Below are 25,985 nucleotides of genomic sequence, written 5' to 3'. Positions count from 1 at the left end.
ACTGACAGGTATTTTCTTTCAATGCTGAAGCACTAGCAGAACACAGGTGAGGTTAAAAAAAAGAATTAAAACTTCACTTTCTAGAACCAAAACATTCATGGCCTCCAAAGGATACCAACATGCATACTTACATTTAAATTTGCTACACCTACAAAACCAAGTGGCCTCACCTTATCCCAAATATTCTTAGTGTTCTTTAAAATCAGTCTGGTAGGTATGAAATCTTTCCCACATTTCAGTACCATAACACTGAGGTTAACCTGCCTGCACCCTTGTCGCCCTGCCTGGTTATCACACATGTACATGTTTCCTCTAGTGCTGGAAAAGCAGAGCAAAGTGACATGGCTTCAATCGAAGCACCAGCTGTAGCTCTGGCTCCTCTCAGCCTTGCCAAAACCTCCCCAAAGGCCTTTTGCTCACAGGAGAACATTTTGCATTTCATGTTTCTGTTGTAGATGTGTTTTCAGAGCTTTCTCCGCCTCTTCTTGTTAGTGATTAAAGTTTATTTGCCATAGGTGAGTTTGTATTAAATCCAGTAATAAGCATGTTTTATTTTGTGTCTTTTACATAACAGCTTCCAAGCATGAGGACTACTTCATAATTCACTGCATACTGAACTCATGAATTTATCCTCCCAGAGCAAAACTAGGAGCAGACTTTTTGATTTCAAAGAGAAAAAGACCCTGATTTTACTGCTGGAAAAATGTGGATCAAAGCTGGACGTAGGGCTGGAAATTAATTTTTATTTTCTTTCCTAGTGTGTTTATATTTTGTTTGGTTTTTGTTTGCTTTACATTTAACTTCATAGTGGTAGGTGGTACTCAGATCATCTCCATAAACAAATGATCTGGAAAGAAACCTGGTGTTTAATTTCCCTAACTCATCAAATCCTTCTTTGCTCATACTGCAGCACGCCAATCTGAAACCTTGACGCAATATTCTGGGCATCTTGGGGCAAAAGGAAGACTAGATGCTGATTTTTCTTTCCCACTTTTGTTAAAAGGCATCCAAGCATGGCTCTTCCTACCCTCACTAACCTGGGTAGATGCCAGATGGATTTTTCCTTTCTTTAGGCAATGGCTTAGGAATTTCAGCCAGCTAGAGAAGGAGCTGTGGGCTTCTCACTGGCCTTTTGACTCAAGCCTATCCTTTCTCTGTAGTTAATCCCATCTCTCTCCCCACATTCACTATTAGCTGGACTGTACTACTCCTGTGACAATCATCTTCCAGAGGACTGAATTCTGCCTTTTCCTTCTGGAAACAAAGAGATGTGCCTGATAGAAAAGCTTCCAGCCACTCATAGAACAAGAAATTAAAATCCCGAGGCAGTGCCTATGGGAGAAGAGTCGATGGCTGGTCAACACAGCATGATGGCATGGCTCTTTAAAAAACAGATTTGTTTTATGTAATTCCTGGTATTTATCTAAACTTAAGAAATCATGATTCTCAAGAATACTTAAAAGTTCAAAAGGAAAATTTGACATCCTCATTGACTACAGCATCTTTACCATTTTGTTTTCTATCCTCTACAACAAATTGCATGACACAATGTATCTGGATTTAGTGTCGGAAATTAATGCCCTAATCTAATACCCTAATTGCACAATGGCTTTCTATACCAACCAAAACCTTTCATTGTCACTGCTTTTCTTAATGCGCAGAACTACTGTAAGCACTGCGGGGGTTTCTTTTGCCTAAATCATACGTCTTTCTTCCTCCTATTTCCTATCAAGCTCTCTCTCAAAAAAAAACCAGCAAAACAAAACGAAACCCAGCAAAACAAAACGAAACCCACCAAATAGCTGAGCTGTACCTCACTATCCAAATTATCTCATCTTTGGAGGAGCAAACAATAAAACAAGCATACAACTTGTAATAGTGTGTTACTATGCTTTCAAATCTCTCCAAATACTGAGGAGTTAAAGCTTGCCGTATCTGTCCGTGATCTGGGATGTTAAGATTCAGCTGGTGTAGCAGGGGAGCCTGGCACACAGATCCAGCAGCAGCGCCCCAGTCCCTGGATCCTGCCTGGCAGCACCCTCCCAACACAAGCATTTCCCAAACAGAAGAGCCTGCACTTGCTGGAACAAACTTTGCTGGAAAATGGCAGCTGAAGCCTAAAGCAAAGAAAGCACTTTTGAGCCAAATCCTCCAGTTTCACCTCACAGGCTATATACTTACTCTCAATTGCACTGAGAAAACTCCAAGGATTTCCCAGTTCTCAAAAGCATAAACAAGTTTCAGTTTCTCTTTCATTTAAAAAAATCTCAGCTTTTCACTCAGCCAGCTTCTGACTTGCACTGTTAGGCTCTGGGTAAGTTTTTAACCATCGGGAAGATATTTTTCAGAGGAAGCAGCTGTCCCCACTCCTTTCTTTCATTTTTTCCCCCGTCTTCCCTTCCAAGAAGACATTTCCTAGCACAAACATAGGAATAGTGACTAGCCTTCAGGAGAAAGATGCTGTCTTACTGGCCAGGTCCTGTGCAATTCACTTTACTCTCAAGCATATTTTAATACACCATTGTTTCCCCAAAAGTAAAAATATAGAAGGAGAACCACTACCCCTCTGTGAAATACGTAGCATCTTCAATACATAACACTAGTTCCCCCACCACCAAAGCCCAGGTTTAACATCGTATTTTCACTGAAAGTTCCTAAAATACATCTTTAAAGATAGCAGAGGTACATATTCATTATTTGTCTATTTTTTTTTCACATACAAACTGAGTACATATTACATCCCTGCCAATTTTGTTTCCAACGGCACAGGAAAAATAAAACTATGACAAATTGCTTTTATTACTTCCTTAAACAAGAACTGAAACTTGTCCAAAATGCACATGAAAGACTAACTTGGATGATTTGAGCTTTTGCCAGGTACAGAAGTGATACAATAAAACAAAAACTTAAATGTATATTAGTAGAGGAATAGTTAACTGGGCATTAAAAGAATGCTTGATTTCAACAGCAGAAAAGGGGTTAATCAGTTCATTGGTTGCTTGCACTGAAAATAAAGAAGATCTTCAATCGAAATAATACATGACTTATATCGTATTGTCTCCCAACTTGAGTCCTGAACTCCTCCAACACCAAGAAGCCCAACTGACAACAAGACCATCTTGGTGTTTTGCAATGGTTCATCGGGCCTGATTTGACCAGCGGCACAGTAATTAAGCATGGCCTTGAAGAAAGAGTTGCATTTACTTGGCACAAGAATTGTTACTGCACCAGGGAAATGCTTTCTGTGTTTGTCTATTTTCCTCCCCTTTGGACATTACCCTCCTGCCCCTGAAACCAGCAAGAACTTTGCAAAAGGTTTAAGAGGAAGCAAGATCATGTCTTACGGGTCAAGTCACTTCTGGCTGGGGAGAATTCTAGTGGGAACAAACTGACCCTTCCGAGTGACACCTGTGGCTCTAAACAGCATCGTCATTACCTAACCAGGGGCTGGCTCAGCACAGGGGACACCACAGGAAAGCCTGTGGGCCCACTAGTGCAGGTGTAGCCAAGATGTTCTGCACTCTGGCCAGTACTGTGAGTAGGGACCGGTCATCAACGCTGAGCTGCTGCTCTCCAGTCTGGGCTTCTCTGATAACTGCCTGAATCTGGGGTCCAGCTTCCGCACTGGGTTACGTCAGCCTATCAATCAGCTCGACTTCATTGGATGCTGCACCTAGGACACCAAGATTAGCATTTGGCTGTGCATCCTCTACAGGGGAGGCAGACACAGGTTTTAATGCAGAGGAAACATAGCTTGCTCCTCCATCGCCACCCGTCTCTTCTGTAGTTGTAATGAGAAAAAAAAAAGTGGTGTTGTTTCAAAACATAACCCCGTGTTCTGACTCTCCACAAACTATTTTCATTTAGCCAAATGATACATTTTACTTCAATATGGCAGAGAAGAAAGGCGAATGTAAGGAAGAGATCTACCAATTCATCTAATTCGAAAGCCATGCATGAATCTCTCTTAAATGTACTACAAGTCATTCTCTGCTTACTTTAGGCAAACAGAAAAACTCATCGTGGAGCACTCGTTTTCACAAAGCTAATCAAGAACATTAGGTCCCAACAGATTCATTTTATAGAAATATAATAGGCATTCCTGCTTGCTTTTAATCTTGCCTAGCTGCAAATGCTAAAATGAACAGTGAATTAACCCCGCCTTGGAACAGAGATCCTTTCAGAGCTGATTATCCTCTCTGTTATGGCTTGTAAACACTCCAGCCTCCCTGTATGTGCTTTCCTGGCTTTTGCTCTTTCCCCACAGAAGAGGATGGGAGAGGAGTAGAGAGGAGAGGAATGTCAAGGAGAGGATTCTCCCTCCTGCATGCAGCTAGGAAGGGGAGGAACAGGCAAGCTCTGAAGGGAGTACTGCTTGTCAGCAAAACAAACACGCCGCAGCCAAAAACAAGGCAGAGATAAAGGTGGATGGGAAAGTGAGTTCTGGGGTGCCTCGGAGGTGAGGGAGTGCTTCTCGTGCATCACCAGCCATTCCCTGAATGGAGCTCCCTGATGTACCATGCAAGACAAGGTAGTGCAAGGCCATTCACGTGTTGTCATCAAATACAAGAGATTTTTCAAGCAATCTGAGATCTTAAATTGTTCACGGATAGCAGAACTAGCATTAGTACACTGAACAGGAAAAAAGAAAACCTATCATATTTCATAATGTCATAATGAACAAAAGCCTTTCAAAAAGAAAAAAAAAAGAAAAAAAAGGTTTTCACTGTGCTAAAGTAACAATCTAGACTTGTTGTAAGTATGTTATTCTTACAAGTAGTTCGCAGTTATTCTTGAAGGCAAGTCTTGGAGTTTCCTTAGCATAGTGCTGCTGGGGAAAATTTTCAGCATGTCCATCTTCATCTCTAGCCTGAAGGGAAATATAATGGCCTATTTAGGGACTTACAAATAATGGAAGGAAAAGAATAGCTAAAAGCATAACAGCTCAGATCATTAAAACAGACGGGAATCCCAAAATACAACATTATTTTAAAGTTTCTTTAAATATGCAGTATAACTTTTAGATATGAGAACTTGGGATGCTGTTTTTTTACATAACTTAGGTTGAACATGCAAATTCATTGTGGTGTAATAAGTACAACAACAAAAGACAAACCCAAGATGAAATATTTGAGCTGAAGACTGTGCGTAACTCAAGGTTTCAATTTACTCCATTGCATTTTTCAGGATTACATTACATACGTACTTGTATAAACTTTCTGACATGCTTAAGCAATCCCTACATAATGTATTTGTATTTTCATTTTAACAGCAAGGCCCCAAAAAATAAGTAAGTTTTCATACCCATAATTTACATGTAATACTATTATAGTTAAATGGATTCCCCCTCCATGTCTAAATGAAGCTTTGAAAAAAGCAATCATCTAGCGAGAACAATGATCCTTCAGTCAAATGTGGTCAAAATATTTAATGACAAAGATGCATTAAAAGTTACCGGTTATTCGAAACTATGCTGTTAATTAAGAAAGCTGAGGTTTAAATGGAGACATTACCAGAGCCCATTAGCAGTCCTGCTTGCATATAGTATTTTTCCCTTCTCATCTACAGTGTTTTCTCCTTTTGAGTTGGAGCAAAAGGGAGAAGCAGGTGAAAGGAGGAGTGTCAGCAATACACTCATTACACTGTTCATTTCAGTGACACTTGCACTCCGTTCCGCTCCATCTCATCTGATCCCTGACTGTTCGCTCTCTCCCTCTCGCAGCCTCCTGAAATTCACAGCTGAGCTGTCTCCCTCACATATGGCTTGCATATAATTATGCACATTCCATTTTACACTGCATTAAAATGATGAGCTCCTGGCTCCCTGCCAACCTATTTAAATCAGGCCCTGCCCAAAGAAGCCAGGGAGAGAAGGAGGGCAGAGGGGGGTGACCAAAGCGGGGGGCAATGAAAGCAGGCGGAGGAGATGGGCAAGGAGCAGGCGGCTCTGCTCCCTGTCCCTCCAGCCACCCCATGTGTCCCCCCGGGGCAGGGGGGCCTGGGGGTGCCCAGGTGCAATGCACCTTGGTGGCTGCAGCAGTGCTGGCATACTGTTCCCCCTCATGCGGAGTGAACTGCCTGTCGTCGTGTGTCACAACCCAGCGCTGGCATTCATGAAAGATATTTACACCTTGTAGGCTCTACGGCTTGTTTGCCTTCAAATAGGCTTCTGCCTCTCCCTAGGGAGATAGGTGGGAAAGGGGAGCTGTGGGTTAACAGCACTGGGGGCTTTTAGGAAAACATGAAGGGGCTGCACCTCACAGAAAGCCCATTGAGGGCTTCAGCTTGGGCCTCTACTTGTCAGCCATGGGGTGTGAACGAACTCTGCCTGGCAGAAAATAACGATTTTAAAATGCAAAGTTTGCCCAAAAACGTTTCGAGCGGTGTCTACAAGTGATGATTATTACAAGCAGCGGGAAGTGGGAAATGAGTTTATTCTGCACATTTCCTAGCAGCTTATGGGTATTTTCTTACACTGCCCTCAGTAGCTGCAGGGTGGAAAATGTTTAAAATTTTTCCTTCGAACCGCAAGGAAGAGGCAGAGCATTCCTGAGCACCTGAAATCACTTTATACCGACAAAGGGTGAAATGTATTACTCTAATCATTAGTTTGAAACTGAAACCTCTCTCACACAACAAATCTACCTCCCATGCTGCGTGGAATACAAAGTCTAAATCTATGTTTTGTAAAGAAAACCCACCCAATTTTCAGTTTGGAAACAAACTTTGTCCTTCTCTTTCATCCATGAAGGAATACAGGCAACTCACTGAAGCTCTTCCAGGTCATCTAAAAGACAACTGGGGAATGAATGCCTTCAAAATGCCTCGCACAAATAGAAATGGACCTGTCAGCTCAGGGTCACAGGTGCCAATGGAATGCTCAGTGACAGAGAGCTAGTGAGATGCTGTGTGGGACATAGGTGTTATGTAGGGCTCTGAACGCTACCGGTGCCCTCAGACCCCTGAAATTGTATCTTGGCGCTATTCTAGACATTGTGCGTGTGACGGCTGGCACATTGTAACCTGACAGTGACCCTCTGGAGCATTATCTTGGTGCACGCACCCACCTTGTAAAATGAAATGGATATCAGGGTGTTTGTAGCGCATGTGTCAGAACACAGACAAACCACACTGACCCTGACCTGCTTACCAAAAGCGCCAGTTGCACAAGGGTTATTCACCCCTGCTGATGGCAACATGCCCTCCCTCCTACTGATCCAAACCTTATTTTACTTAACTTTGGACATTATGAAAATTTCCCAGTCTCAAAACCAGTTTAGCTACCTACTGCTATAATTTACTCAAGCAGCAAAAGCACACCTTATTTAGCTAGCTGGTTTCCATTGTAAAAAACCCCCTTTTCTCAGCAGTTAATTCTCCAGGGTTTCTCAGGGCTAGTTCTCAAGCTTTACATTAGTTCATTACTATAATCTTTCAGTTGTAAATAATTTGCAGAAGGAAACACAATGTCCAGCACTGTTCTAAGCACATTAAAAATGCGGTTCAGAGTTTATCTTGCCATGGTAATATTGTGATGTGCCTGTATCTACCCCGGCTCATTCTCTATTGCTGCTGCACATCAGTAAGGGCCTGCCTCAGCTCCACAGCATCTCGACCTCTCTCACAGCTGGCATCTACAGCTTCTCCATCAGTCAGGGCTGACATGGCATGTACTTTGCTTAAAAAAACCCAAGCCAAACCTGTGATGCCTCTGATTTTTAAAATGCTTTTAATCTCCTAACATCATTACAGAAATGCTGTAATCAGAAAATGTATGTCCAAAAATGCTTGATGTGACTGATTGCATGTATGCAATATATGGTACCACTGCCTTCACAGCCTGCTTTGTTCCAGGACAAAAAAGGCTTCAGTTCCTGCTCCGAGCCTGGGACCACGGTGAGCACTGGTAATTTTATCAACCCAAAACTGCTGCAACTTCACTGTGGCAGTGCCTCTCCTGGGATTTACTGAATCTCCTAATTCAACAGCCTCTACTGGCAGGCAGCTGCCTTCCCGTTGGCTTCATGAGATCTGAGAGGGAAATCTGCCCATCGCCAGCCCATGGGATGCCAGGCTGGACACTCAACAAAACCAGTGGCACTCACACTGCCCTGGGTACTCCTGGCAGGAGAGAGCACATTACCCAAGGAGCACTGTTGACAGGGAAGATCTAGCAAGGAAACAGGAGTCAGCGTGGTGGAGCTGGCTTGGCTGTAAGGTCAGCCTGATGATGGGTTGTGTGGGAAATTGTGGCCTTTAATTGCAGGTTAGATATCAGGAAACCCTTCCTAATGATAGGTACAGCAAAGCGGTGGAGCAGATTGCCTAAGGAGACTGTCAGAGCCCCATCACTGGAGTTTTTTAAGAGCAGATTAGGCAAACACCTGTCAAGAATGACATGCACAGAGTAGCTCCTGACATAGGAAAGCTGGACAGATGAGAACATCTCCTTTCCCAGGTTCCTTTCCTCTCTGCTTTCCACTACCAAACTTTGAAGGAAAATGGCAGGAGGGTAAGGAAAAAAAATTAGGAAAAAAGAAAACAGAATCTGAAAGGACCTCTCTGAAAATAGCACAGCATTTGATGTTCAGAGATATGTGTACTCATTAATAAGTGCATCATGACAACTATCTTTGGCTACACAAACTGTGCTATTTATTCATAAGCCAGCCAGCCTATATCTGTGAAAGATGCCAATAGTTTGGAAACAGACTATATATTAAGTCAAAAATCCTTTTTTTTTAACAAGATGGAAAGAACAATGTAGAGCCGAATTTCCACCTCTCCAAAGTGCATGGATATTTGTTTCACCATATTCTCTGAGAAAAATTATCCTGATCCAGACAGAGGATTTCTTAGCTTCAGTGTAAGCCTTTTTATGCAGCCTTAGCCTTGGGAGAGGAAATATGTGCTTACATTTTAATATTGAGGGCAGAATCTCATGATAGTGTAAATCACAAGGCAGGTTGAACAGAATAATTTCTTGAGATGGAACTTGTTAATGCAAAGCTTCCATTAAAATGGGACAATGCATTTGCAATGAAATCCTACTGCTCAGTCCACAAAAGTTTAATGCCTCTTAACTGAAAACACCTAACATGTATTTTCTAAGAGCAATGGCCACTTGAGTAATGCAGAATGACAGAATATTAGGCTGCTTACTCAGGATAAAATTGCTGCCTGATTTCCATAAATGTCCTTTAAACTAGGTGAAACATGGGACCATTACTCCAGACATGTTAAATGCAGGCATTAATTGACTGTTTCTGGCAGGACACAAAAAAGCAGTGAGAAATTGAATAGCGTTGCTATAGAAGCACAGATAACCACGTCGAGGTTCCTATCCCATGGCGATGAACAGAGGAAGTTCACATCACCCTTAATACTATTGTCTCCAGAGGCTGGCCGCAGATGGGAACTGAAAGCCGTGTTTCCGTTTCCACCACAAAGGTTATCTCTCCTTTCACTGAAACGCGAAGGAAATCCTCGGGGAGACCCTAATCCTTGAAATTGTAGCTCCTGTGCGTTTCTGTTGTCCCAGATAATCAATTATCATGCTCTCTACATTCGCTGTACCAACCATGGTAAAAATAGCACTAAACTTCCATCTGCTGAGTATATTCTTCCCAGAAATATGAATGGACTTGCTGTGGGCAGGGGCGGTGGGGGAGCCCGACATCAGTGTGCCAGGTCGTGGCTCCACACTGGGAGTGGAATAAGGCCAGGGATAATGGTCTCGAGAGGACACCCCTGGTTCAGCAAGTGTGCAATTATAGGAGTGAGCCCTCAGCTCAGGGAGAAGTCTCCCCTCAGGGAAAGCTTCCGCTAATGTTTGACTAGAGGCTTGCTCTTCACAAGGATTTCAGGACTTTCCTGATTCACTGAGTGATGGAATAAGTGGCATTTACAGGCTTGTTGCCTCTCTCAGCTGTACTCTATTTGCTAATCTCTACAGTTGCAATATTTGCCACTCCAAGCTTCTAAAAACTTCTCAAGATTTTCAAAAAAATTTTGAAGCATATCAAAACAATATCTCACAATTTCTCCCCAAAACTCAGATCAGTGAAAATAAAGGACCTAAAATCACACTGGTTATTTATTATATTGTTATAATTTACATCCCACTAAAATTGAGGTTATCCCTTTTGCCTGATCTCCTGTGACAACCCAGGTTAGAGGTGACCACACTACCCAATGATTCCCAGCCTGAGATCTCTGCGCCAACAGTGGCTCTCTGCACACTTGGTGGTACCAGAGAGCTTGCAGGTCACGTGCTACTAACTCCCCTTGTTTCCAGCTGCTAAAATGCATTTAAAGACAGCTAAAAATACATTAAATACTTTCCTAATGTTATTTTTCCATGTAAGCAACTGCTGTAGTCACCACAGGAATGTTATTTGATCGCCAAGGGGAGGGAAAGTGGTCCACGAGACAATCTGTCTACGGGAGGTGATCTACAAAGTTAAGAAGAAATTGGGAATATGCCCTCTTATAGCTTCCTTATTAAGTATGCAGAGGAAAACCAAAGGGCTTTTTTGCTGACTTACTTTGCTGCGCCCTCTCTTCTCCCCACACGTGCCACCTTAGTGCGCACGCGAACACACATACCAACACAGAGTGCACCTCTCCACCTGTTATTTAACTTAGGAATTGAGACCTTGTCTATGCTTGAAGAACTCACCAGTAGATAGAAACCTGTGGAACAGTATCAGCATGACAAACAAAACCTTGGGACTATCTGTGCAACTCTTCCCAGGTCCTGAGCAGAAGGTGCACTGCTGGAGACAGGTTTGGGCCATTTTGTTGCCTGCTATCTATCCACAGCCTTCCTTGAAATCTCTCGCTGGCACTCAGCTCTTCCTGGCTCCTACATATAACAGTACAGACTCCATAGTTGTGGAGTCCCTTTCACAGAGTGAAGCTACATTGTCACTGAGAATGGGCAAAGATGTCCCTGCAAAGATGCAGTCCCTAAGTAGACCCTGAGGTTCAATTCCTTGCAGGCATCCTCGGCAAGACAGGGGACCCTGTTGTTGGCATATCTCTTGGTAAGAGCTGCTTATGCTTTACTGTGATATGTACATTATAGACAGTGATGAATCTAGACCCAAACTCTAACCTGTGTTCAAATTTCAGTTGCTATTTCAAAAGCAAATATAAAATCTGAACGCAACATCACTAGTGGCAGTCTGGATTAGAAAAGCATCTTGAATCCACATGTTCAGGAGAAGGTTTGGTGTGGAAATGCCTCCGGGAGCAAGCGATCTGGCTAGGATGATTAAAAACAGAGAAAATACATCATTCAGAATATCCTGCAATCTTCTCTTCAGAAGAAATACTCCCTGACTTCAAAAATAAATAGTCACCAGGTCGAACCTGCTATTCTAACCAAACCCAGCCCACACCTCCTCATTGTCCCTTTCTGAACACGTGTAAAAACTCCTGGGAAACAGACAGTCTCGCTGAGAAAAGCCGCCCCAGAAAAATGCGTTACAACAAAGAACAAGAAGGTGCCAATCTGTGGAATGATAGGGCAGTGTTTCTGAAATTATCCCTGTCAAAGCAACCGAGGAATGTCACATTCATTCTCCTGCATAACTGAAGCACACTAAAAAATCCCAACAAATGTGCCTGACAACTTTGTAAATGATTACTTATGGATCTCTTCTTTATTTGAAAAATGCTTGTCTTCCACAGGCTATGGCTCCGAATGGTCCAGCTTTATGTATTAGATTTTTTTCCTCAGAATTTCACAGTATAAAATTATCCAGTTTATATTTAAAATGCAAGCTGCAAACTCTATTATAAAGCAAGTAATATTCTAAGTGAATCAAAAGGAAATACTAGTAACAGTACTACCCTAGTGCCTGCTAAAGTCATAACTTTATTCCTACTGCATTTAAAATTCACTGAAAACTGCCTTCCCCCAGTTTTGTTTCGTATACTTTGTAGAACAACCCTGATTCCTGCTGGACTTCTTGCCCTTCCAGGCAAAATCAGGATTTTCTTTTAATGCAGCTTGCGATGTTGTACATACATTTATAGATCTTTCTACCAGTCATAAAATACTTAGTAAAAACTGATGACCGCCTTCAGTTTCACAGTACATCAAAGAAAGAGCAACTGAAGCAAAAATAGCAGTGTCTACTGCCCTGGGCCACTCTTCTAATTTTTATAGGATGAAGACTAGAAGGATTGAGACATTGAATAACACATAAGCAAGCAAAGGTGGTCCTGTCTAGATCCAGTTGCTCAAGCAGGGAACTGCATTATGCTCTTTAATGAAAACTCCCCATTTAACCTCATTTTCCCATTGCATTCCAGACTTAATGCACCTTTTTCCTTCCTCTGTTGGCTAATGAGCAGTTTCTGCAGCTTTACCAGCTTTCGCAGGACTGCACTACCCTTTCCCTGACAGTTTATGGCATGTTGATATATGAGAAGTGTTCAGGTGGCTGCCTCAAAAGCTCATTTTTCAAACTGCACAAACCTTTACTCATATAATAAATTTTTAATGACCAGTTCCGAATTGTCAAAGAATAAATATGATAACAAACACATAACATTGAGATAATTTGAAATAAACTTTGTTTATTGCCCCTTTGAACGTTTCTTTGACAAGTCACAGCTGCGTGGGACCTTCATAAAAGTGAGCTTGTCCTACTAATCTCACTCCTGATTCACGACAGACTTGATCCAGAGACACTAATGGACTGTGCTTGACAGTTATTGCAACATATTCAATACACAGCCTAAAATATGGCTGGGAAAGGAATAAAATATACTACAGGCTTCCCAGCAGATTCTATTTTTGTAATGGGCAGCTCACACCAGCGTGGCTGATGAGCTTTCCCGCTCTCTTCCCATTCCCTGCTTATTAGAATTGATGAGATAAAAATGTCTTCCCAAGTATTCCGTGTGATTCACTGTCAGGTAGCTCAAGTACCCCTTCTCACTGCTGCTATCTCTACAAGGGTTCCCCAGCACAGATGAGAGACTCCTGTGCAGGGCAAGCACACGTTTCCAATCAGCCTGCCAGAGAAGCAGAGAGGCAGAAAAACAAAACACAACACCAAGGAAAAAAAAAAAAGGAAAGAAAAAAAACCTCCTCAAATGTTGGTTATGGTTAGCTAAGGCTCACAGGCCAAACAAATCACTGTCCCTAATGAATTTGTTTCAATGCATCTGCTTATTTTGAGCTTCAGCATTGTAAATACCGGGGCAACAATGCGGATTTTCTCTGATTGCAGTGTCACATATATGATTAATCATCTTGACTCAGAGCATATTTTTTTAAAGCAATTGCAGGCTGGTTTAATGAACTCCTCTCCCACTGGCTTTTATAGACTAGTCATCATCAACATACCATTAAGATAAACCTCGCGCCCCATCCCTCCCCCCTCTAACAGCTTGCCTTATTTGCCTCACAACAGTCAATATCCAATTAAGAGGCAACAGATTTGATCGATACAGAAGGTAACAATAAGACTTAAACAGCTGGCAAATTCTACATGTACTCTTTTTCTTTAATTCACATCTTCGTGGTATACAAACAGCTCTGCACTTTGAATAAATTCGGAGAAAGAAAACTAAAGGCCAGGTCTGGTTGGTAAAGCTTTCCCTCAAATGGGCTGTCTCTGCAAGCCATTCTGCAGCAATAAATGCTTGTCTGGGATCTGTGCAAGATAGGCAAGATCCTGTCTTTTCTGCGGCCTTTTAAAGGGTGAAAATAGAAATCTCTCCCTGCTCTGGTTATGAGGAACATGCCACTTGGGCCATTCACACATGAAAATGGAGGGGCCGTTATATTATTAAAGCAATCATTTATGAGCTGGGTAAAGGGATGACTGGTCTAGAGACAGGGGGGCAAAACCCAAGTGTATGCAGGATAATGGGCAAGGAGAGGGTGAAACGAAAGGAGGGGAAGCTTTGATACAAATGACATCTTCTACAACCTTAACATCATCTACCAGTCTTTCTGCTGATGATGAATGGCTGCAATAAAAGGTGAGACAGTGGCAGTTATAAGCAGGACAAAAGCAAAACCCGGCTGGTGATGAGAAGTATTCATCTTAATTCCCAACAGCCCAGCTGGAGGTCAGGGACTGAGGTCACAATATCACCACTACCTTTGGGTCTAATGCCATGTACAGCACTTCTCTTGCCACCTTTTTTTGAGGCTTTTATTCAAAGTTTTACTTTCAAAGGCATTTTGAGGAGTAACAGGCTGATATGGTCCAAACGAGGAACCTTCCTTTTCCAGGATTTCCACCGTTCTTTAAAGAAGTCATGACCATGGGGGATGCCACGCTCTCACTGACAAACAGGACACAAACACCTCTTAGCTTGCTCCCAGTGCTGGCAGAAAGTTATTTCTAAATCACAGTGACATGCCTGTGTTTTCCACTGCCCACTGCAACTGTCACCCTGAAGGATTCCACTTACATGTATCATGTCTAAAACCAAGAAAGTGTCTGTTCAAACTCAGAAGAAAGTTCACAGATCTTTCCAGGCAATGGGAGGCAACCAGCTATAACTTATCTTTCTAACTGGTCTTGGGATTTGAAAAGCCCCGTTGTGATTTTTCTCCTTTCTGTCACAATAAGATGAAATGTACTGAAAAACGCTTCTGTCTTCCCAGTTCCCTTCACTACCATCTTCCATGGGGAGCAGCTGCAAGTAGACCCTTGGCCAGGTTTTTAAGCCTAAAGGAACCCACTTTTAACTATTCCTAGCAGTTTACGTCAGTCCTCAGGGCTTATCAGACTACACTCTTTTTTTCAACTCTCTGCATTTTTATTACAGGTGAAAAAAAAAAAATCCCTACCTCTTCTAATTTTTAAAGACAGGAGATGCTTCCACTAGAAAAAGAAGCAGGCAAAACCACATTTGCCACCGTTTTCTCTTCTGCAATGACTCCAGTGGCTTGTTTGCTTCCTGCACCCCTAACCTGTCCTGCCTGGCCCCTTACCACAGAGCAGGGGCTTCCACTTTTTGCTGTTTTGCCACTTCTCCAGTAATCCTGATTTGCTGTTTCCTACTTCTAAGTCACAGCTGTTTTCAAAAGCACCCCTTGAGGCTGCACCAGGCTCCTGCATACTCCCAGCTAACACTGATGTCTCCTCGTGCATATGCATGAGTATGTTCATGCCACCCCTACCATTTCAGGGTGGCACCATCAGCTTTTTAAAGCTTTCATGGGTTTATTCCAGCCCCTGATGTGCTGGCCCTTGATACAACTCCTACTTGCCCAACACCTCCAACAAACACCTAGCCAATAATGTTGTTTGCAGGTCTGGCCTTCTTTAATAATTCCTCACTGTCCAATGGACTATTTGGTGGCACATCAAATGTACAGCTATTGCACTGCTAGGCCCACTGAAGTCCAGCTGGTGGCCTAGGCAATAGGTCTTCTGTCATAGATCTGTCCCCATCTTCCTCAAAGACATAGCTACTGCTTCCACAGGGAAGAAAAGAGATGGAGCTAGGACATTCCTCTGCAAAGTGGGTACCACAGCTACAGAGCTGGGAGCTGCCAAAATCACACCCCCTGCACAGTGAGTGTCTCCTCCATTCAAGGGCTGGCCTGAAGCAGACAGGTGGGCTTTGCAATATTCAGAGTGTGAAGTGTTCTTCATGCTTCTCCACTCCCAGGTTAAGAGGCCTGCCTCTTCTGTCACCAGTGCAGAGACTTAATGTCTCATTTTACAGCAGAGTCAAAATGATGTCCGTCTAAGCAGCCAGGAGAAACCTGCAGAAATGTGGCTTTTGGCCTTTCAGTCACCATGCACAGCTCCACAAATTGCCCATTGTTTGGCCAAGAATTAGAGGTCTTTATCATGATCACCATGTATATTACAGCGGGAGACAGCAAGGCTTGGGGAAAGCTTGCTGGGATGCCTTTATTATTTACACTACACAGAAGTACAGAAACATCAAGCAAAGAGCCATCTCTAAATATGCACTTTAAGCACGTTCTCACTCTACTAAATATTACCTTTATCTGAAAAACACTTAACGTATTTTTCTATTCCATATCTAGTTCCACCAGAATCCAAGACTAAATTCTCTCGCGTCTATCCAGACTGTTTTGCATTTGGGTATCAGCTTTGTAAAGTGCAGTAATGGTCTTGACCTCCATTGTTCCTAGTGCACTTTTCCAGACTGCGCGCAAAGCTTCTCTGAAGCAAAGGAAGCGCCTGCTTGACCTTCACACAATCACCAGTAAAGCTAAGCTTTGGCAAAGGCCAGACAACTAATGACAGACGTTCAGCCTCACATAAGACTGAGTCCAACAGACAGGAAAATCCGTCTGTGTTTCCCAGTACTACTAGCAGGAGGGGCACTACAGTGGTAGCCATTATCGTCTGTTCTTTCACAACAGGTTGGTCAGAGAGAAAAGAAGCTAAGGAATCCTCTTTTCCTACTCAGAGTGTGAATTCCAGGAATAGAATTACAATTCAAATTAATTCCTTCTAACCATGTAATTAATGTTCGTGTCAGTTTATTACAGGCATCTTCACCATCGATGCTATGAAATGCAACTTTATGACTTCTTTTGTGGAAAACAAGATGGAACAACCATTTATCTCACTTGCATTGTTTATATATTAATCATTAAATTGCAACTAATATTATTAATCTCATCCTAATGACATGTGTTCTGTCTTTTTACAGTAGCATTCCTTCCAGAATTAGACTATTTCATACATCTCCATTGCTCATTTCTCTTGGTTTGGGGAGTCACTGATGGGGAATCACTGGCATCAAAGGAAGGGGAAATGAGTATTGAGCAAGAGGAGCTGCAACATCAGCTGCTTAGCAGGAAGGGGAAATCTATGCGCTCTTTTAACAACCAGCACACTTCCTAGTGCCCACTGGCAGAACATCTCACACAGTGGGAGGTAAGGTTTAGAAAACTGAACCACTCTAATCTTTTAAAAGCAGCCAGGGTCTCTTTCTGAAAGTGTAGGTCATACGCCTGGCACTGCGTCATATGGTGTCTCTCTTCCACCATTTGTTTATTTGCTTCTGGCAGTTTTGGCAGTGAGGTATCGGAGTGAAATGCACACCACTCCATACATATGGTGGGAAGAATCTAGTGCATCAGTTGAATGCATACTGTACTGTATACACATTCTGTTTTATCTCTGAGCACAGCTGTGCTGTAAAAGCTTACAAAATGTGAAGCCTTCTGTGCAGCAAAAACATCGACAGGAGAAGCTGGCCTATAACTTATTAGGTTGTGACACAAGCCAAAAAAAGCTGGAGTTACAGCTGACAACTCCTGGCATCGTGATGAAAAGCACAGTGGCTCAAGTTAAAGAGGGAGTGTCAGTCCTAACTTCATGTTTTGGGCTTTTGCTGCCGTGGGTCACAAATAGCATTGCTCTTTTGTTCTAGGACAATGATTCCCAACCCTGGCACATGGCTTCCAGCTAGTGACTGGCAAGCAAACATGCAAATCATCCCCCCAGTGCCCCACTGTGCTTGCAGGCAGCCTGCATTAGGAAGGGATTCAAGGAGAGGTGGGCAACAGCCAAGAAGTGGTCATGGCTCTCTTCCTCACCTAGCACAGTAGCTTTCAAGCTGTGATCAGTCCTGTGTCTCCTCATCCCCTGCCTTTTTGGGCTGAAGGTAGTGGAAACACATAGTAGGAAACTCTCCTGCACTGGATGGGCTGGATGCCTGGTAGGGTTTTTTCCACCACAACCTTGAAACACGGACTCTTTATTTTACTATGAATAAGAATGGCCACTGGACCAGATATAAAGGTACCCTAGCTGAAGCTTATCCCCAGCAGCAGCCAGTATCACCCTCTTGAGCACAACCTGAGGAGTAATGGGCCACCAGTCCTTCTACAGGTACAGACCTGCCATGAAGGCAGTGGGAGTGGATGTGTGAGAGATCTGACAAATGAGTTTGGCCGGTCTGCCCACTGCCCCTTGATTTGTTTTTAACTATATTTTACTGTGCAGTGCTGAGTTAGGTAAGATCTTAGTACATTGCCTTTCCTACCCACTGATGGACTCCGTATGTGCCTGCATGTGTAGGTAGAGGAAGTGTGATGAGAAAGCAAAAGAGGGAAGGAAATCACAAGGTGGGATGGCATGGGTGCAGAGGAAACTGCCCTGATAAGAAAACTGTCTGGGGAGATCATGTTTCCTTCCTGATCCCATAGGAATGAACTCTTCACACAGTTGAGTGCTGGAGCTGTCAGGGCTGACCTGGGTGCTTCCTCTGCATCCTGTAAGGACTCCCTGGCCAGAGGAAGCCTTGGCTAATGTCTGGGTAAAAATCCGTCCTGTCCAGCCTCACCACTGCCTGAGATGATACTGGGTCCCAAAGTGTGCCTCTGGCTTCAGCAGCTTCCTTTACAGATACAGGTTGTAGAGAGCACAACCTCATGGTGGAAGAACACTCGAATATCCCACAAGCACTCAGCCAAGGGAATCACACTCTTTTCTGCTTTTCATCCAAACATTACTCTCAGGCAATAGCCCATCTGATCCTGAGGCAAAGGGAGAGCTCATCCATCCTGCTGACAGGAGCTGAGGGAGAAAGGCATCCCATGAGGAAGCTTTCTCCTAGCCTCCACCAATCCCTCAGCTGCCAACACAGTCATGATGGCACCTCCAAGCCCAGCTGCTCTTCAAGGCTGCCCAGAAAGCATCGAGGTAGTCCTGCAGCAGGGCACTGGCTCTCAGCCCACTCCCATGGCAGCCTTGCACCCTTGGGAATTCCCTGGAAGGATGAGTGCTTTGCACAGTGCTTCACCAAGGAGGAAAAAATACAACCCCCAGCTAAGGTTAGTTTGTCTGCCTCATCTCATGGGATCATAGTTGCATGGCCCTGCCATTGACCCATGTCCACTGCCTTCTCCCCCAGCTCTCTGGGTGACTCCCTGCCTACTCCATGGCAAAAGGGAAAGGGGACCTGTCTGTCGCACTTCTGTGGGGAGACAGGCAAGAAATAGTTATTTAAGGCTTATGTAGACCCCTCCTACCAAAGATACGAAAATAAAAGAGGAGCAAGGAAAGGGGAAAGCAACGAGCTCTTGCCTCAAGTTCTAATTGATGCTGATGTAGTTTATTTTCAAGAACTGACTTTAATTGCATCTCCACACTGGTAAACCTTCTCTTTCAAATGTTACTTTAAAGATACAGCAGGCTCCTCCATATAGCCAGGCCATGGTCTGCACTAAAGGAAATATTATCAGCAAACAGTAATGAGAGGTTTGGAACAGCTCTCATGTGAGATACTGAAGAACAAGGACTTACTTAAAAAAAAAAAAAGACAATGAATATGACAGTAGTCTATGCAAGCTGCTATATTTTTATGTTAGCCCCCCTATACTTTTTGTTATACAAAAAAAAAAATGTGGCTACTAGCTATTCATTAACTATCCATTGTTTCTCACAATGCAACAAGCAAGAGATTCAATAAATGGGGGGGAAAAAATGCAAGAAAATAACTCTTCGCAGAACAAGTCACCAAGCTGGTGGTTTTGCAAGCCAAAAGCATGCATGCACCCAGGAGGCACATCATGCATTCTGGAAGGGCACATTCATCAGCTATTAGCAACAACGGTACAAGCACTCCCACAATAAAGTAGTTTCAAGGAACTGTACAGAGATGGCCTTGATGTGAAAAGCCATGAGTCTGGATTGCGGGGTGCAGGCTGGTTTCAGCTGGATTTTTGGGACATTCATGTCTGTCTGCAGTCAAGTTCTAGGAATTCACTTTGAAGGCAGGAACTCTAGATCTGCTTTCAAACCTCAAAAGTAACCCATGGAAATTAGCTGCATTTCTACTTCCAGAAAAAAGTAAATAAATTGTTTCTGAAACTGGTGACAGACTTAAACTTGACATGCACAGTATGCACACCTGGTTACGCTACACACTGGCTGAATGGTGGAATGGCAAAACATATGCACCTCTCCTGAGGTACTGTACACAGACTAGCTTTTCTTCTTGTATGTGCTCTAGGAAAGGTTTGTCATTGAAGGAGTTTTGCAAGCCAGGAGGTCACAGCTCCTCTGGCCTTCCAGATTCTGGGTGTCTACCCCTCTTGTGAGAAAGTACAGTGCTCTCAAAACTAAACAATTGCAAATATCCTGACTCAGGCCAAAATCAGATAACTAGACTTGAAACGTAAATATCCACAGGGAAACATGCCAATGTCATGAGAAGCACAGCTGAGATAATTTCACTCTGATTCCTAATTTTCTTTCTTCTATTTTTCCTGTATTTCTGAATTCAAGTACCTGGCTATCTAGGAAACCAGCTTAGGTTACACTCCTAGAGATACATGAAGCTACCAGAAATGTCATCACTCGCATGATGCCTTTTATCAGGAGTTTAAATCTTTCTCTCCTGATCTAAGGAATGCAGAACTCCTCAGATGAATTCAGACAATTACAAATGAGCATCCTGGAAAACACCACTACTGGAATGGGAGCTTGCTAAGGTATTGCCAAGTGCACAGAAACTTTCCTTACAATACATGAGCAGGAAGAGAAAGAGTAATTGTAGATGTTAGGAAATTATTTTGTCTAGACCCTTAGCAGGACCTTTAACATTTTCTCTACTGCCTTGGTTTTGTCTGGGATAGAATTAATTTTCATCCTAGTAACTGTACAGTTTTGTGTTTTGGATTTAGTCTAAGAACAATGCTGATAACACCCCAATGTTTTAGTTCTTGCTAAGTAGTGCTTATACTGATCAAGGACTTCTCAATCTCTCATGCTCTGCTAGTGAGGAGGGGAACAAGAAGTAGGGAGGGAGTACAGCCAGGACTAGTCCAAGGGGTATTCCATACCACAGAGCATCATGCTTAGTACAGGAACTGGGGAAGTTGGCCAGGAGGGACCAATTCCTGCTTCGGGATGGTCAGCAAGTGGCGAGCAATGGTACTGTGCATCATTGTTGTTTGTTGCGTTTTGTTTGATCTCTCTCTTTTTGTTACTTCCCTTTTCACTATTAGTATTAGTAGTATATTATACTATGCTTTATTTTAATTATTAAACTGTTCTTATCTCAACCCATGGGTTTTACTTTTCTTCCAATTCTCCTCCCAACCCCACTGGGGGGTGCTACTTAGTTGCCACCTGGGCTTAAACCCTGGCATTTACTAAAACTGGGATTAAAAAAGAAAATACTAGCCTTGGATACGTATTTAACAAACTCTGATAATACAGTTTTTCTAGCTGTATTACCCAGGTCTTTCAAAATCACCTTCAATAGCTCTATTGGTTTCTATGAGACCCCCAAATCTCCTGTAGCAAGTCAAATCTCTTGCTACTGTCAATCACATGCTGTGACTGGCGGAATGGGGAACATTTAGACAGCTCTGAGACGTGGAAAGGACAATGTGGCGATGGAAAAGAAGAAAAACCTACCAGCTGTGCAAAGATATGACATTTCACTTTAGAACATCCAGAGAAGATACAGCAGCTTCGCAATGTGCACACACATGTGGATGTGAATGCATCTCTAGGTTTAGTTCCACCGCCCGTGAGAAGTAACTGGAAACTCTGAAGTCAACCCTTAACATCCTAAAACTACAACTGTGCTGCTTCACAAGAGCGTGCAGCTGCCACATACAGCTGAGGCTGGTCAAAGCTCACAAAAGTCTACGTGATTTTTTATTTTCTTTTTGAATCCTTTCTCACCCCGTTAGAAGTCAAGTGCTGGCTGCTGTAGACAGAAGACTGGGAAGCAGAAGATCTTAAGAACAAAGCTGAAAAGGGATTTTTAAACCATCCTTGTTGCATCAGCTAGATCAGACCAACTTCCATTTTTTCTACATCCTTGCTCATCTCTCCACACAGTGAGGAAGACCTGTGCTTTTCTACAGATTGACTTAAATGGAAAACAGCAAAACAGGAGGCCCATATCTAGGCCTCAGCAGGGAGCTGACCTGGAATACTCACAATAAAATTGACAGGCTTGATGGCTGAGTGGATTTAAGCAACAGATGGAATCCAATGAGTCTAAAGTCACTTCCTGCGAGAAAGCTGATTGGGAGAGTAAATCTTTTATGGATTACATTCAATTAAGAGCTTTCACATCACTGAGAGGCAGCTAGACATCCATGCACAATATATGCTAAAAATAACTGAGTTCCAGGTTCACGGACTGAGGCTGAAAGCAGACACTTCTGGAGTTTGTATGCTAGGCTGGGTATTGGTTGGTAGTGATTAATGAGAAAAAACAACCAACAGTTTTAGAAGGAGGCTGAACTCTAATCATCTCTTCAAGGGTATCTTCTCTTCAAAGCATATGACACTGTCCCACACTACATCCTTGCATGTAAATTGGAGAGACATGGATTTGATGGATGGACCGTTCAGTGGAAAAGGAATTGGCATTCCTCAGGGGTTGGTACTGGAACCAACATTGTTTAACATCTTTGTCGGCAATGTGGACAGTGGGACTGATGCACCCTCAGCAAGTTTGCCAGTGACACCAACCTGTGTGGTGCAGTCCACACACTGGAGGGACCTGTTGGAGCAAGTGCAGAGCAGGGGCCATGAAGATGATCAGAGGGCTGGAGCACCTATCCTACAAGGACAGGATGAGAGAGCTGGGCTTGTTCCGCCTGGAGAAGAGAAGCTCTAGAGAGCAGCCTTACAATACCTAAAGAGGGCCTACAAGAAAGCTGGAGAGGGACTTCTTACAAGAGTATGTGGTGATAAAAGAGGTTATGGTCTTAAACTGAAAAAGGGTAGATTTATATCAGGTATTAGGGAGAAATTCTTTATTGTGAAGGTGGTGAGACACTGGCACAGGCTGCACAGAGAAGCTGTGGATGCCCTACCCCTGGAAGTGTTCTAGGTGAGATTGGATGGGGCTTTGAGCAACCTGGTCTAGTGGAAGGTGTCCCTACCCAGGCAGGGGGGTTGGAACTGGATGAGCTTTGAGGTCCCTTCCAACCTAAACTATATGATAATGAAGCACGAGGCTCCTTTATACTAGTTATATCTGATATGCAGGAGATGGGCTGATTTTTAAAAGCTCCCACTTAACAAGAAAGGCAGCAAATCTTTACACCAGCTACTTTTAGCCACAGCACAGAAATCAGCAGAGCTGAGCCCACTGTGCACGCAAAAGCTTTCATTCCATGGGCTCCCAGGGTGCAGGAGCTGTGGGGCTCTTAGCAAATCTGAAATAGCTCTCGTGGTTGGAGATCAAGTCTCCACAGTGAAGCTTCATGACACAGCAAAGGCAGAGAGACAAGTCCTGTGCTGCTGGAGCAAAACAAGACAAAAAAATGACTAGAAAGAAAACATGTCTCTTAGGAAAGGCATTTAAATGTGACTGCTTTTACGGTGCTAATATTTGATTTTAAGTAACAACTAAATTTACAGTTCTTACAATATCTGAACTAGAAAAAAGGTAATTGTGGGTGTATTTTTATAAACAGGCTTACATACCCCTGCTTTTGCAACACTGGCTGCCTATAAAGTGACACACTGAAAAGTGGCCCTCCTGGGGTTTTTTGTTTTCTTTGATTTTTTTTTTCTTTAAAAAAAAAAAAAGGGAAAAAAAACACCCCAGAAGTAAAAGGAAGATCATATGAACATGAGCATGAGGAGAAAACAGCAATAGCTATTCTGGCCTTTCTAGTAAGAAATAAGCAGCTTTCTTCAAACCAGCCCAAAACCGTATCTTTCAATCTCATTTTTTATCAGAGTAAAGTATTAAGAGGGACTGATTTCTTGCAGAAACTTCCCATTAAAAGTATGTCACAACAGTAATTAAGACATGACAGATGGAGATTATGATGTGGGTTCTGAATTTATGCGACAGTGTCGGAGCTGAAAGCCCTCTTGCAAGGTCATTTGGGCTTGGATTCTTAGAAGACCTGGTGCAGGATAAGCAAACAAAGCCCACTGTTTGGTTTTCTTCAGGGAAAATTGGTTGCTTCGTTTTGTCCCATGCTTTTGGAAATCCCAGCCTTGGAGAGAGGAACAAAGGAAAGCTTTTCCCTCATTCCAGACCTGCAACAACAACAGGACTGGCCACAAGTGCCCAGCTGCATCAGGGCTGCTCAGACATAGCGCTCCCCAGAGTGTACCAGGACACCCTCCTGCTTCCTCTGTAGGTTCTCCATGGAGGAAGGGTGCAGGAACACCCCCCTTGGCTTGCCTGTACCTTGCGGGCACCTGTCCTTTCCCGCTGGGAGCATGAACCTCTCCAATCACTACAGCCATCGATCACAAAGGAAAACAAAACAAAACGGCATCATTTCCTGATATGTGACTGTCTGGTGGTGGGAGAGGCTGCTCCTGGTGAAACTCTGGCCAAGCTGCAAATTCACCACAGATCGTCAGCTGTCAGCTGGCCAGTTCAGAAACAATTACCTTAAACACTTGACCCATGCTGTGTCCTGAGTATCCATCAAGCAGCCGCTGCTGTCTGAGCCCAGTCCTGAGGTACCGACACGAGTCTGACTTCCCTTTTGACAGTTACGACATCAGATACGCTTGATTTTGTTTTTCATTATAGCGGTGGCTTTCTGAGGGTGGGTGGGATTGGTTTTTTCTGTCTGCCTTATAAAATCAACCTGTGCTTCAAAAATTAAGCCATGCTTTTTGGTATTTTGTCACAAATCTCTGTGTGTCAGGCTTTCTTGACCATTACCCTAATTATGCTGAGGTGGGAAGTTATCTTCTTGTTCTCCCATCACACTAACAGGGACATCTGGGTCAACACAGAAACCATACAGAGCCGTTTTGTTAAACAAGAAGGTGACATTTCTAAATAACCATTTTCTTGGTTATTATTCAGTCTCATTCTAAGTGGAGGTCACTGGCCTCTATCATCTAAGAAATAAGAGTACTATGATAAAATCAGCACCAGGAAGGACACTGGATTAGAAACAGTGGGCACAGAGCATGGATTTAGGAAGTTGAGAGGGTGTCCCTAAATCTCAGAAAATGCTCACTTTCCCCAAACAAAAATCTACCATTCAGTTCTTGAAATCTGAGACTCACAATAGGAACATGAGCTCTGTCAAACCAGCCAGGCTTTCTGCAACTTGGACAAGGAATTTGGTGCAACAGCTCATGAAAACAGGTGGTGAGTGTCCAGTTCAGACTTGGAAGACTACAGACTACAGTAAAATTCCCATCTTCCCACCCCATGATTTAAGAATTTCCATGTCAAAAGAAAATGGTCAGCTCAGCAAACCGAACTATGATGTAAAAGCCTTGTCTTTTTAATTACAATAGCTGTGAAATACACGATGCATCTTTAAGATCTTACAGTGCTGTTAATATAAAAGAACTGAAATATTTGCCATTATCTTATCAAAGTATCAGGCCTGCCTGCAGCTTACAGGAATATTTTATGAACGGCAAACCAGAGAGACTTGCTTTTTCATTCCTGGGTCACATTCACAGCAATGCAACAGTAAAGAATCAGCCTCTCTCTTTTTCAAATAATTGATTTATTTCATTAAAAGTCAAGCCCTCTTCCTCTTGCCAACTGAAATAGCTGCCTTTGTATCCTTTAGTGAAATCATTAAAAAATGTGTCAGACTGAGAAAGATGTGTTTTTCCCAGGTATTCCTGAAAGCCATTGAGTACTACAAGTCAGCACTACAACATTATGCTGAACCACTCCAAGCATTTGTTTCCCTTCCCAAACAGAGCATCATTGTTCTTATTTAAAGAATAATCCTCAGAAAGCTGAAATAATTATTCAGCCCAAACAGCCCATAGCAAGTGAAACAGTCTTTAGGCAGCTGTCATGGCTCAGTCTTCCGGAAGCTTTGATTTTAATGAAACTCATTACTGAAAGAAATTAACAGAAATTAACAGGAAAATATCATAATTTGTCTTGTTTCAGAATGCTTGAATGAAGACAAAAGGCTCTTTAACATGACACGTAATGTGACCAGTCAAAACTCTGTGTTGCTGGAGTCTCGCACACTGAGTAAATAAGTCCAGAGTTGCTTATGCTGCAGCTCCACAGTT

General features: G+C 43.0%; 1 protein-coding gene across 3 annotated transcripts in view; it reads right to left on the bottom strand.

Annotated features, from left to right (window-relative positions):
* The window catches only part of SOBP (sine oculis binding protein homolog), a 119,945-nt gene that overhangs the window by 50,296 nt on the left and 43,664 nt on the right, over positions 1-25,985 (bottom strand). For 2 of the 3 annotated variants that reach the window (XM_061366759.1, XM_061366761.1), the window contains exon 5: positions 4,775-4,870. The exons of the other annotated variant lie outside the window; for it this stretch is intronic. In XM_061366759.1, the coding sequence (XP_061222743.1) occupies positions 4,775-4,870 (96 nt within the window). The remainder of the gene's footprint in view (positions 1-4,774; positions 4,871-25,985) is intronic. 3 annotated transcript variants of the gene reach the window in all.

This window comes from Neopsephotus bourkii, unplaced genomic scaffold (genome assembly GCF_033783945.1).
Source record: "Neopsephotus bourkii isolate Nb327-2 ecotype Australia unplaced genomic scaffold, CSIRO-AGI_Nbou_v1 NB_1358, whole genome shotgun sequence".
In the NCBI taxonomy this organism is placed as follows: Eukaryota; Metazoa; Chordata; class Aves; order Psittaciformes; family Psittacidae; genus Neopsephotus; species Neopsephotus bourkii.
Note: the sequence above shows the minus strand (reverse complement) of the source record. Positions and strands in the feature narration are given on the sequence as shown.